This window comes from Ischnura elegans, chromosome 8 (assembly GCF_921293095.1).
Source record: "Ischnura elegans chromosome 8, ioIscEleg1.1, whole genome shotgun sequence".
NCBI lineage: Eukaryota > Metazoa > Arthropoda > Insecta > Odonata > Coenagrionidae > Ischnura > Ischnura elegans.
In genome coordinates, this window is record NC_060253.1 from 2,479,558 (window position 1) to 2,492,760 (window position 13,203).

At 37.6% G+C, this 13,203-nt stretch overlaps 1 protein-coding gene across 3 annotated transcripts in view; it reads right to left on the minus strand.

Moving 5' to 3' along the window:
- Positions 1–13,203, minus strand: part of LOC124164578 (S1 RNA-binding domain-containing protein 1) — a 95,611-nt gene that overhangs the window by 25,483 nt on the left and 56,925 nt on the right. For all 3 annotated transcript variants that reach the window (XM_046541971.1, XM_046541973.1, XM_046541974.1), the window contains exon 9: positions 10,110–10,309. In XM_046541971.1, coding sequence (XP_046397927.1) covers positions 10,110–10,309 — 200 coding nt within the window. The remainder of the gene's footprint in view (positions 1–10,109; positions 10,310–13,203) is intronic.

The following is a 13,203-nucleotide window of genomic DNA, read 5'->3' on the forward strand; positions in this document are numbered from 1 at the left end:
GTAGAAAGACTTAAGGCAAGACTGGTAATTAAAGGTTGTGCACAGAAAAGAGGGATAGACTATGAGGAAACTTATGCTCCTGTAGCACGTTTGTCAACCTTTCGTGCATTGCTATGTCTCATAAACAAAGAGAAATTATTTGTCAACCGATTAGATGTAAAGAATGCTTTTCTACACGGTGATCTTAAAGAGGAAATTTACATGTACCCACCGGAAGGCTTGAATGTCAAAAGTGGTTTAGTGTGTAAACTCAAAAAAACATTATATGGTTTAAAACAAGCACCCCTTGAGTGGAATAAAAGGTTTGATGAGTTTATAAGAGCACTGGGTTTTGAAAGCAGTAAAGCTGATGAATGTTTATACATAATGAGAAGTGAAGTGGATGTAATGTACCTACTGCTTTATGTTGATGATTTCTTAATTGCAGGAAATAATAGTGATTTGTTAAATGAGGTGAAACAAAAGTTAATGGGTGAATTTAAAATGAGAGACTTAGGTGTTACCAGTAATTTCTTGGGAATTAAGGTAACTTTTACTAGTGATGGTCTGTTTATTAATCAAACAAATTACTTAAAGAAAGTTTTGACTAAATTTAATATGGAATCATGTAAACCAGTGAGTACTCCAATTGAACTCCAACCAGATAACGATGTGACATCTCAAGAATGTATCATTGGTGTTAAACCATATAGAGAACTAGTGGGAAGTTTGATGTATGCATGTCTAGGAACAAGACCTGATATTTGTGCTGCAGTGAATTTTTATAGTCAATTTCAAAGTAATGCCACTGAAATACAATGGAAAGGCTTAAAAAGAATCTTGAGGTACATTCAAGGAACACTTGATTTTGGTTTAAAGTATGAAGGTAATTCAAGTACACCTTTGTTGTGCTATGCCGATGCAGCTTTTTCAAATTGTAGTGATAGAAAATCAACATCTGGTTATTTATTGAAAATGTATGGTGATCTAGTTGTATGGAACACAAAGAAACAAAGTACAGTAGCATTGTCTTCGACTGAGGCTGAGTATGTTGCTTTAGTGGCAGCTACGACTGAAGTGTTATGGTTTAAAGTGTTGATGTCTGAAATGAATGTTAATATGAAGGATCCAATAACAATTTTCCAAGATAATCAATCATGTATTCAGACTGTAGAAAATTGGAAGAGAAAACACATGAAACACATTGATATAAAATATCAGTTTGTAAAAGACTTGTATAACTCTAAGGTTATCTACATTGAATATGTGCCTTCCTCTGAACAGGAGGCGGATGTACTGACAAAAGGGTTATCAGCAAAAGTGTTTTGCAAGCATAGGGTAAATTTAAGATGTATGAGAAATTGAGGAGGGGTGTTGTAGTTGAGACAATTTCTCATATATACTGTGACAATTGACTGTCGATATTGCGGTGTGGGAGAAGGTGTGTGGCCTGCTCGGGCTAGAGCAGTCCGTCGAGTCTGCCCAAGTTGGTCGGTCCGTGTGTGTCGGTTCGGTCGGTTGGCCGCAGTCATGGTGCGAAGTTCGCTAGATCCATTCGTGTATGGTGTATCATATCCTTTTTGTCTTTTGGAATAAAGTTCCAATACCCAGAGAACAACTGTGCAAATTGATTCACCCCTCCCAGAAAATACCATCTTCTATATTATTTATACTGTATAGATACCTTTTTCTCAACTTATACGCAACCAAACTCTACAAATGAGGCACCAAAATGCACAGAATTTATCAGAGAACATGCGACGGCATATCTTACTTCCTAAATGTTGCTATTGTTTCCTAAAATTAGTTTTTAAATAATAAAAAAAAACGGTAAATATTCCTGACGTTAATGGCGCACAAACTGATACATTTGTTCATTTGCAACAATACCTCGCATTCTTTAAATAACTTTTATCAAAATGCGGCTGATTCCACATTCAAGTCTCTTGTTGATACGTAAGTATGAGTCATCATGTGCGTTTAACAGAGGATAGTGAAATTACTTCCAATGTCGTGTTTAAAGAGGTCCTCTGACCTCAATTTGTTCATGAACATTCCAATTAAATTTGTACATAAGACCCTGCGTTTTTTTTCTACATTTTAAAATTAGAAATGTGCCTATCCCTCTGTGGACCTGCATTGAAAAGAGCGGGGGAAGCCCGCTGGGAGCGGGCGCATCACGCTCGTAGAGAAATATTTTTATTGCAAACAGCTCAAAAACAAAGGCCTAGATTCCTAGTCAGAGGACGAAGACTAACATTCCAAAATATTTTCTTCAATTACCAGAAGATTTTTCCTGTCCTCTGGTAATTTTTCCTCTACGGTGAACCCCACAGAACAAGAAATAAAAGGATCTGATGTAAGCAGAAGCCTATGGAAAAGGTCATGCCTTGTGGTAACCCTAGACTCTTTTCTGGTGTGATTATCACTATGCATATCCTGTGCTGGGCTTCCAATGCATCTTCCCAAAAGAAAAAAATGGCATTTTTCACTCTTCCCGCTCCATGTATAAAAAATTTGTGAATAATTGGTGGCGTGTGATGCCATGGATAAAGTTTTCATACAGTTTAGCTGTTATAAGACAGTAAGCTGAGAAAATTGTATCATTTACTTGAAGTCCAGCCAATATAATTCTTAAAATTATTGAGGAGCAGGTAATTAGGTCGTTTGAAATTCCTAGGAAAGGTTTTTTTTTTAAGTATACCGGGACTAGCCACGGTGATAACTTTACGGGAGTCACCCGCAATGCACAATTGTGCGAAAAATCCACAGGGAAAAAATCATTCGCCTTGACCGGGACTCGAACCCGGATCCCTCGATTTCCGGCCGAGTGCTTTAGCCAGTTAAGCTACCGAGGCGTCATTCTTCCCTGTGGAAATTTGTGGACTATACCGGACATGGTGGTATGGACTGCCGAGCATATTATGCGACGAGCAGTCCAAATCGTGCGCATGGCGCCACAGCCGGAGAGAAAAGCCCGAATTTTGAACACGAGGTGTTCTCTCTTGACGAATTTAAGTATTGGCGACTCAAATCACCACCAGCGGCGCTAGCGTCGGTGACGTAATTTTCCAAGATGGCGGACACATTGGTGATAAAGTATGTTGCTATATTAGATCGCAACGAGCGTTATATGGCTATTTTGCTCCATCTTCTGCTATATTTTTCCTTTATACCTATCGAGTTATTAAGTATCGTATTTGCACGTCACAGTACAGAGGATTTTCCTTATGTAGTGCTCTTTTTCATTCAATATATATCGTTTTTTGAACCACTCTCCAATACATTGGTGCACATTTATCTATTCCGCTGGTTCATTATTAACTTCATTTTAGAGCTCTATCGTAATTTTCAACTTGTAAAGCGTCATGGAAAACACTAACAAGGCGATGGTCCCACCGAGGAAAACGACGATGAGGAGAAATTAAGCGTTTCTCAATGTTATTCGGTGGTCTTATCGAACTCTGAAATAGGAACTCCGTTCCCATACATTCCCTTCAGATTCCTTTTTTGAAACAGGTTTCTCCATAAAACTTCCTCTTATTATGCCCATAGTTTAACTGTGCTATTAATGTCCTCACTTATTTTTATTGCAATGGCTTTGTAATAATGAAACTGCATGCTAACTAAACATTCCCCTATGAAAAAATTGTATAAACCTGTTTCAAAATTTTATACAATTTATACAATTGCCATGGTAATTGTATAAATTGTATAAAATTTTGAAACAGTTTTATACAATTTTACTTCATAAACATTTTATCATTGCTCTCTCTAACAAATCACTTGTGATACGATTGGGCCCATGATTGAACTGTGATTTAAATGTCCTCACTTATGTTGACTTAAATGGCTTTGTTTTTATGAACCTGCTTTCTATATGAACCTTATTTCTTAAACATTTTTCATTTCTCTTCCTAAGAAATCACTAGAGTGACGACTAGGCCCATAATTGAACTTGATATTAATGTCCTCACTGTTGTTGACTTCAATGGCCTTGTATTTATGAACCTGCATGCCAACTGAACCTTACTTCATAAACATTTTATCATTGCTCCTCCTAAGAAATCTCTTGTTTGATGATTAGGCCCATGATTGAACTGTGATTGTAATGTCCTCACTGTTGTTGACTTCAAAGGCTTTGTATTTATGAACCAGCTTGCTAACTGAACCTATTTTATATTGACTTCAAAGTCCTTTATGTTATCCACCTGCCACTTCTCTATGTAGTGTACCACAAATGTTTTTCTTTCCTCCCAAGTTTACATCCCTGACCTGAGTAGAAAACCCATACTTTAAGTAATAGTCAACACTCATATACTTAAACTTCATAACCTTGGTACTCTCTACCTACCTCTTTCTTGTATCGTGTTTTCAAAATGTCCAAAAAGTATAATAAAAAATTGAATTCACATAAAATTTTCTTCAATTTAACTTAAGGCCATCCTAACTTTCTGTGGTATTGCTGGTACCTTAGCTCATGGAATCTATTTTACCTAGTTACTTGTTCTTAGCTAATTTTGATGAATAATGGGGGAAAGAGTCGAGGACATTGACAGAAAGTAGTAAGTGGGCTGTGATGATGAAACGTACATTGGAGTGGAGTGGTAAAAAAGTAGGTGTTAAGGTAAGTACTTGTAAACAAAGTGTTGCAGTATGGAGAAGAATTTAGTCCAACTTAGCAATTGCAACTCTGTCGTAGATGAAAAGAAAAACTTTTTTGTATTCTTTTAGTGTTAAAATAAGTTGTGTTCACACAGTTGATCCTGAGTCAATATAGTTTATTGTCTACATGTTGCACCTTAACTTTATTTAATCCATCCACTCTACCATCACTTTATAAGAGTCCAGTCACACCAAGTGATAGTCATCGAGGGGTATTTGTAAATTAAACTCAATAATGCTGGCCTTGTTGTGGTGGGGCAAAGGCCTCGCTTTGCAAGCTGAAGGTCATGGGTTCAAGAACTGCCTGAGATGGTTATCCTCTCCAGTGCATGGGTAGTTGTTATTGTACATAATTAATTTCTAAAATACTCAATGTCCAAATGGGTCCAAATAGGCTTTTTAGGGGTGCCATTAAGTTTTATAATTAGGAATGTATTATCAGTACAGTTGGGGTTTGTTGCATTCTAATTAACCAATTTCAGTACATCATTTTAAAAGAGGGCTTTTCCTCTGTGAAGCAGTTGTTGGAATTAGGGATAAGGATTGCCCACCAATAATCAGAAAAATTCTGTACTTCTCAGACCCCTCTCTAACAGTAAACTACCTATAAATATTTTATTGCCATCCCCACTTGAAACTTGTATTCACCACCAATGATAGGAAGCTTCAAGTCAAAATTGCTTAGTCAACATTTGAGAGTAAAATCGTTCAGGTTGAGTCTATTTTGAGTATTTTTTTAGGGAAAGGGGTCAGTGAGTAGGAAGTAAGAAAGAATTAAGTGGGCTGGAATGGTTACTCACAAGTACAGGAGCTGCATGATACCATTAGGTCAGGTCTGTACTTAAGCATGCCAACTGGATGTTTAGTTATTAATTACTGGAGAAAAACCAAAAAATCTCTAGGTGGAGAGGTAAAATAAGCTATAAGTGGAGGGAGTGATGAAGGAGAAGGTGCAATTGAAAGAAATGATTGCATTGGCTTATTCAGTCACCATATCCATATTGCACTTCTACCTTATTTAACCTCTCTAATCCACCTTACTCTTCATTGGAGACTTATAGATAAGCACTTCTCATCAAAAAGGCATAAATAATGTTAAGGCATCCATCTGGCCTTATAAGAATAGACCTGACTTCAAGTCATCATTTGAGAGTATGTTAACCAACACACAACTATCAGTAGAGTGTGTACAGAACAACTATCAGAGCTATATGAGTACCTATTGATACTGAGATGCTTCTTCTAGGCTATAGGAGCATATATAAGAAGCATAGTGAACCAAATGGTACATGACCTATGGTTACAATAAGATACATTATTATCATCAAAGGTGGTGGTTTATTATTTTGCTCACAGAGTAGGGAGAGTAACAAATGGAAAATATTTCAACTAGGTACTTATATAAATGATTTCTACATCTGGTGATTTTTTTCAATCAATTAGCCGTAAAAATGTGATTCCCATGCACAATCTTTTTGATATTTCGATTGTTAAGTTTATTTATTTATATGTTGTTGTCATCTGTATGTATCAGACTCCAGATGGGGATATTAACCTTAATGTAGATAATTTAATCATCCTGCTTGATTAAGTGCTGAAAACTATAAGGAATCTTTGATTTTATGAGGTGAAGTTAACACTGAGTTCTCAAACGAAGAACGTTATCAAGTAAGACAGATGGGGATATTAACCTTAATGTAGATAATTTAATGATCCTGCTTGATTAAGTGCTGAAAACTATAAGGAATCTTTGATTTTATGAGGTGAAGTTAACACTGAGTTCTCAAACGAAGAACGTTATCAAGTAAGAAAATTTATTAATCTAATGAACTGTTTCAACTCTACTCACTGCACCATGTCTCCAATTAGGATATCAAAATACAATGAATGTGTTTTGGATCGCGATCCTCTCTCTTCACCTTAGCGCCAACAAGAACTATACCTACGCCTAGCTTTGAGGACACATTCTCCCTAAATTATATATCTTGAAGAAGAATTTCCACCAAAAAACGCGTCCATGACGCCGAGAGACAATCACCTTGCCGATCATTTTCCTCTTGAATGAAATATAGGACACATATGAAATGTACGACGAAAGTAAAATAAATGGTTACAATAAGATACATTATTATCATCAAAGGTGGTGGTTTATTATTTTGCTCACATAGTAGGGAGAGTAACAAATGGAAAATATTTCAACTAGGTACTCAAAAGGTGGAATGAAAGGAATTAAACTATAAAAATACTTGAGACTTATTAAGAGGTTATTACAGTTAATTTCCGAGAAGAAAGAATGGAAATGACTGCCAGCGAAGTTCAAATACGTGAGAGGCTGAGTTGTGAGAACAGAAAATTCAGTTACGTTACAGTTAAGAGTTACGTAAAATATACAGTTTTGGAGGTATCACTGAAATGCGAGATAAGCGAAAGATCTATTAAAGAGGGATAATTGTCAGGAAAGAAGCCAAAAGGCATCAGGGATTACTATAAGGCACTACGCAGCCTATATTCGGCATCTTATTTACACGTAAACAGTCCACTCTATCACCATTGCGCTGCTTGCATTGTTCGCCGGTAGTTGGCGTCTTCCGGGCTGGAATCGCGAATACCGGGACTAGCCACGGTGATAACTTTACGGGAGTCACTCGCAATGCACAATTGTGCGAAAATTGTCCGGTATAGTCCACAAATTTCCACAGGGAAGAATGACGCCTCGGTAGCTTAACTGGCTAAAGCACTCGGCCGGAAATCGAGGGATCCGGGTTCGAATCCCGGTCAAGGCGAATGATTTTTTCCCTGTGGATTTTTCGCACTCCTAGGAAAGGATTTAACATTGCACTCTCTTAGGATTGTCAATTAATACATATGCCAACTAGAAAGTGTTTGGGAGATATTTTAAAACAGCGGCAGGAATGAGTTTTTTAATCAAATTTTATTCAAATTCAGAAATCTACCGTTCACTTCAGAGAACTCAAATTTTAAAAACATTGATGAAAAAACAACACTCCAACTGTGGATGAAAATATATCCATGAGATACGTAAATTTATCCCTGATTTAGTTAAAATTTAAGTGAAAATCAGTTAATTTTTAATTAATGTAAAATGGTCAATCAGAAAGTGATATTTTCCATGAATCATAGCCTTATAGTATCTAATAGATACATATTATTGTTATATATTCGCCAATAGAACAATCTTTACGTTTTGTCCACACACCAGGGCAACAAACATTGAGGTATTTTGCAAAAAATCTAGGTTTGGACTTTCACTATTTTTTCCACTTCATTTAGGTTAACATTTGTATAATGAACATAAATAAATAAAAATGAGTTAACGTATTTGGGTATCTAGGTGATCTAGAATAGTAATGTGCAAGTTCAAAGTATACCGGGACTAGCCGTGGTGATAATTTTTACGGGAGTCACCCGCAATGCACAAATTGTGCGAAAAATCCACAGAGAAAAAAATCATTCGCCTTGACCGGGATTAAAACCCAGATCCCCCGATTTCCAGTCGAGTGCTTCAGCCAGTTAAGCTACCGAGGTGTCATTCTTCCCTGTGGATATTTTCGGACACTACCGGATAAGATGTTGCTGGACTGCAGGGCATATGGTGCCACAAGCAGTCCAAATCGTGCGCACAGCGCCACAGCTGGAGAGTAGGCCCGGACATAGAACACAAAGAGGTGTTCGCTCTAGACTAGTTCAAAGTATATCGGGACTAGCCGCGGTGAACTTTGAACAAGTCTAGACTCGTGCAGCAAAGCAATCCTTATACTCAGCATTCCTCATTTTTTGTTCTCAATTTCATGGCACAATTTGTTCAAGGTCTCACAATATTTCACAGAATTAATTGTGCTACCACGAGGTAAAAAATTGACAAGCAACACTCTTTCCTGTCAAAAAAACATGGTATAGATAATTTTTTGCGCTGAGATTGTCTGTTTCAACTCAACTCTCTCGGGAAATGACCAGTGCTGCCATTCCATGAATTAACGGTCTGATTCAGGTGTAATGCAGGCTACCCATGTTTCATGGTTTGTGACAATTTGGTTTAAACCCTTAAAAACCCTGACCTTCAGCACCATAATGTTGAAGGAATGTCAAGACATGCATGGCAATTCCCAGCCAATCAAACTCAAGATTGCATTGCAATTTTCAACATGGCCGACAGAGGGCGGCATGCCAACGGCTTCTCTGCCCCAACCTCGATGCCGAACCTGGAAACTCAAGACTCATCCTTCCGCTGATAGTGATCCTCTCTGGTGATGTGAGTGTAAACCCCGGCCCTTCCAGCTCTCCCTTAAGCATTTACTACTATCAAAATGTGCAAAGTACGAAAAACATATTATCCATATGCAACTCTCATGATCATGAGCTCTCCCCCTTTGACATTATTGCCCTCTCCGAGACATGGCTGACTCCATCGGTCCATGACAGTGAGCCATTTTTTTCCCGATCTCATTCCATCCATCAGAATGGCCCTAACATTTCCATTAGAATTCCCTTCAGAAAATGGAATTACATATTTTATTTACTTGCTGACAAGGAATGTTTCAAGTATACTTGGACATATGATCCGGCATCGTAGACGACAGTCAGTGGTGGAAAAAAACTCTCGAGTTATTTTAGAAGATTCTTCAATGGTTAACCAATCATACATTAAGAAAAATGATGGTTATATACGATCATTAAATGTATATTTCACATCGCAAACATGCAATCATTGCCGTGGACTTGCATATGAATATGGCCCAAGGAAACCGAAGATTTCATCACACTCGGCCATGTTTACGTCGTGACTGTCAAGGCCAATCTGAAGAGGAAGGGAATAGCAGAAATGAAGGCAGCGAAGGGTTCTATATGCTTTTTAATGGCAGTGAAGCACAAAAGTAGGTCACAGCACGTAAATCAAAAATGGAAACATTCGAAATGTGGCACCACAGAGGAATGATGAAAATCAAATGGACTGATTGGGAGCGATAAGAAGGGAGAGAAGAGAAGAGTCCTGAAATCCATTAACAGGGCAACTTATGCAGCCAAATCTATAGAAATAATGAGCTGATACATGAGTAAATGAACGGAGATGCCTTGACAGCGCACAAGATATCAAGAATGTAAAAGGGAAGACACTAGGGATGAAGACAAAAACATTAGCTTGCAGAGGAAAGTGGGGTCAAACGAATGCTGCTGACCAGGGATGGTGATGTCTGTTTTTATGTTTTACCCCTCATTGAAAATTATGCATCATACATTTCAAATAAAATATAATCCCACTGGACAGACAGAAATTCATTGATAAATGAAAGATGTAAGATGTAGACATGAACTGGGAGTGATATAAAGATGCAATCGACACTCGTTGAGTAATGAAACTTTAAGTGCATGCAATTCTGCCACTTTCAAATCGGCAGGATCTAGGTTGCATATCCCAGAATATGCAGCATGTACCTCATTGCACCAACCTGCACTTATCACATTTGTATCCATCTTGGGAAATTCCTTTTGTGCCTCTGGGCTGCATGAGTAAATGGATGCACCCTGCTCACTCACAATTGTATAGACCACATCGAAGGGCCTGAACCATCCCAACTGGATCAAATTGCTCAGGTATTCCTCAGTTTCTCGACAAGCAGTCCCATTTCCTAGGGCAATAGTCTCACACCTATTGGAATACCAACATAATATGAGATTAGAAGCCACATCATTGAACATGTAAATTAAATAAATAGAAACGAATTTCCTTCAAATTTTACATTTATGCAGTGACCTTCTGAAAACAATTAAAAAATAATGTTTCAAAATGATACATCAAGTGGAGGATAAGACTTTGCCGCGATATAACTGCATTAACCCTTGAACAGCTAGCGTGCCCATATGGGCACAGCTGCAATGGTCTACAGCATTGCGTATAAATTCCGACCCAAACATTATAGAACATGCTATCTTCGCCAAAAATGATTACAATGTATCACTTTATTCGATTCGTGTGCTTACGGCCAGCATTTATACCAGCAGTTGACTGTTTCATGATATGTATTCTTACTCACTCTGTTTGAGGCGGCAAAAGAGGAAAAATGGCGAAGTGTCTTCAGTAAAAGCGATTTTATTCCCTTTTATTTTTGATACTTGGATATGTATTTAATCTCATCCTTACAATGAATGTTGTCAACTTCGGTTTCTTTTGCCAGCATTGTGATATCTTTCGCATAAGACAAGAAATTTGAATTTATTTTTGGGTGATCCCATATGGGCACGCTAGCCGGTAGTCGGGGGTGTCTTTTTTGGCGGGTGTCCTTCGCTAAAAACGTCGTTATTGGGTCTGTTATCAAATTATTTCGATGTAAAACGCTAAGTTTTTGTCAACCTTTTATTTTATTCTTATGTCATCGAATTTTAACAACTTCAGTATTTTTTGCTGTATTTTTTATAATATTTCTATTAATTTTTAGCACAAAAAATAAACTATACTATTCAACACTTTTATTTGATGGCTCTTGCGTTTTAGTTTGTTCAACTATCTAGTATGAAGAATGGTAGGGTTATTTTCTACCACTGGTATACATACCCAACAATCAGGGGTATGGTGGAAGGGGAAAGGATGTTTGATAAATACAATGGTGAAGCTCATAGTGAAGCGCTTTGTACCACATATAAAACTTTGAAACAATAAAAAGTAGATTGAATCTTGATCACATCGACCACATTGAACTTGTGGCCAAATTTTCCAAATAAGTCCAATCCCTGGTCGTAAGTCGCTGGGAGATAATCAAGGCGAAAGACCATTACAAGCTCCGTCAGTTTTAGTCCTGAAGAGGATGAAGGGGATAGCAAAATGACCGAGACGTACGCATAGGCACGAGATGACGTGTGATCCGTTAAGAATATATTCCTCGAAATAAATTTTGCTGCATTTCCCAGTAAATCCCTTGTTGAGGTTTCCAAAATGTTCATGACGGAAGAAATTTATTCTTCTCTGTTCTATTCTTTTCTGTTCTGAGTGGGTATTGCTGTCTGCAGGAAGAGTATTTTTGGGAGAGTGACGAGGACATCCGAAACACTCTAAAGTGTATAATGCCATTCTCAAGGTTGGAAAATATAATAAGGGTTTATCACTGTGCAGATAATAATCACTAAGATAAGAGAGGCAAAATGTGCACACTTAGGCCATTCATAAATATGATCAAGCACGTTTGTTCAGAAAACTTTGTGCCAACCCCCGAGCTAAAATACGATGGATCCATGATAAAATATTTTGGCAATCGTGGCTGCAAACAGTTCATAAGGGGTGAACCTATAAGTTTCGGCTTTAAAGTGTGGTGCTTGAATACTCCTCAAGATTACTTGGTGGACTTCAGCGTATAGCAGGGAGTGAGTGTTGAAGAAAAAAATAAGTACCATAAATTCGTAGGGAAATGCTCTTCGTATTTGCTTATCATGCAGGACAATTAACTACAGCAAGCAATAAATCTTACCTTTTCCATTTATTTTGACAATTTGTTTTCTAGCCTTCTTCTTATAAGTCAGTCAAAATCTCAAGGATATGAGGGTACTGGAACACTTCTGAGAAAAAGACTACCCAAAAGTAGTACCCATTGATCGAAAAAAAAACTGCTATCTAAGCTGTCTCGCTGCTGCCATGCTTTCGCACGGGAGAAAAACGATAATATTTTTGTTGTTAGATAGAATGACTATTCGGTGATGACAATCAAGTCATCTTGCCAATGTGTACACCCACTCACAAAGGTCATGAGATTCCCGCGTGTTACCTCAAAAATGGTACAAATTAGGCAGCCAGCAGTGGTATTTAGCTACAATATTTAGATGGGCGGAACTGACCCCACGGAAAGAAATATCAACAGGTACAGGAATGTTATCAGAGGAAAAAAATGGTGATGGTCCACATGAGGCTATATTCCTCCTTGATGCTGTTGTTGTAAATGCCTGGATCTGCATGGAAAATTCTGGTTCAAATATACGGCAGTAAGCCTTTAGGCGAGAGATTGGACAAGTGTTTTTGTAACGAAGATGTACCTTTCCTAGACCTGGTGGTCGTGTTTAACAATCCCTATCAAGTGCAACCAATCATAGAAAGTCTGATGACATACGGTTTGATGGCAGTGATAACCAAATTGCCCCGTTTGATAGATGCCGATGTTCTTATAAAGAATAGTCTTCCGGCGCGTGCTCAGAATGTGCCAAGTGCGGCGTAGGTCTTTAGCTCCAATAAAATTCTGACTATCATACTCGGCAATCCAAAACCCAATTTATAGTATTCAAAGACTACCAGCAATGTTAATTTTGTTAATATACTCATCGACAATGTGTTCTTTCATTCAATAACTGTTTTCAAAACTGATGTTTTATACTGTTAAGTTCTTTGGACAGCTAAAAAAATGTTTAAACCAAAAAAATAAAGTATAATGATATGAAATCACTTCAAATTGCCTAATAAAAGAAGTATTATAGGTAAATACAAAAATATATTGCGTATCACGCAATAAAAATGAGAATTATGAAGGTACGAGCGATTTTTCTGCAGAATGCAGACCGGTGGCC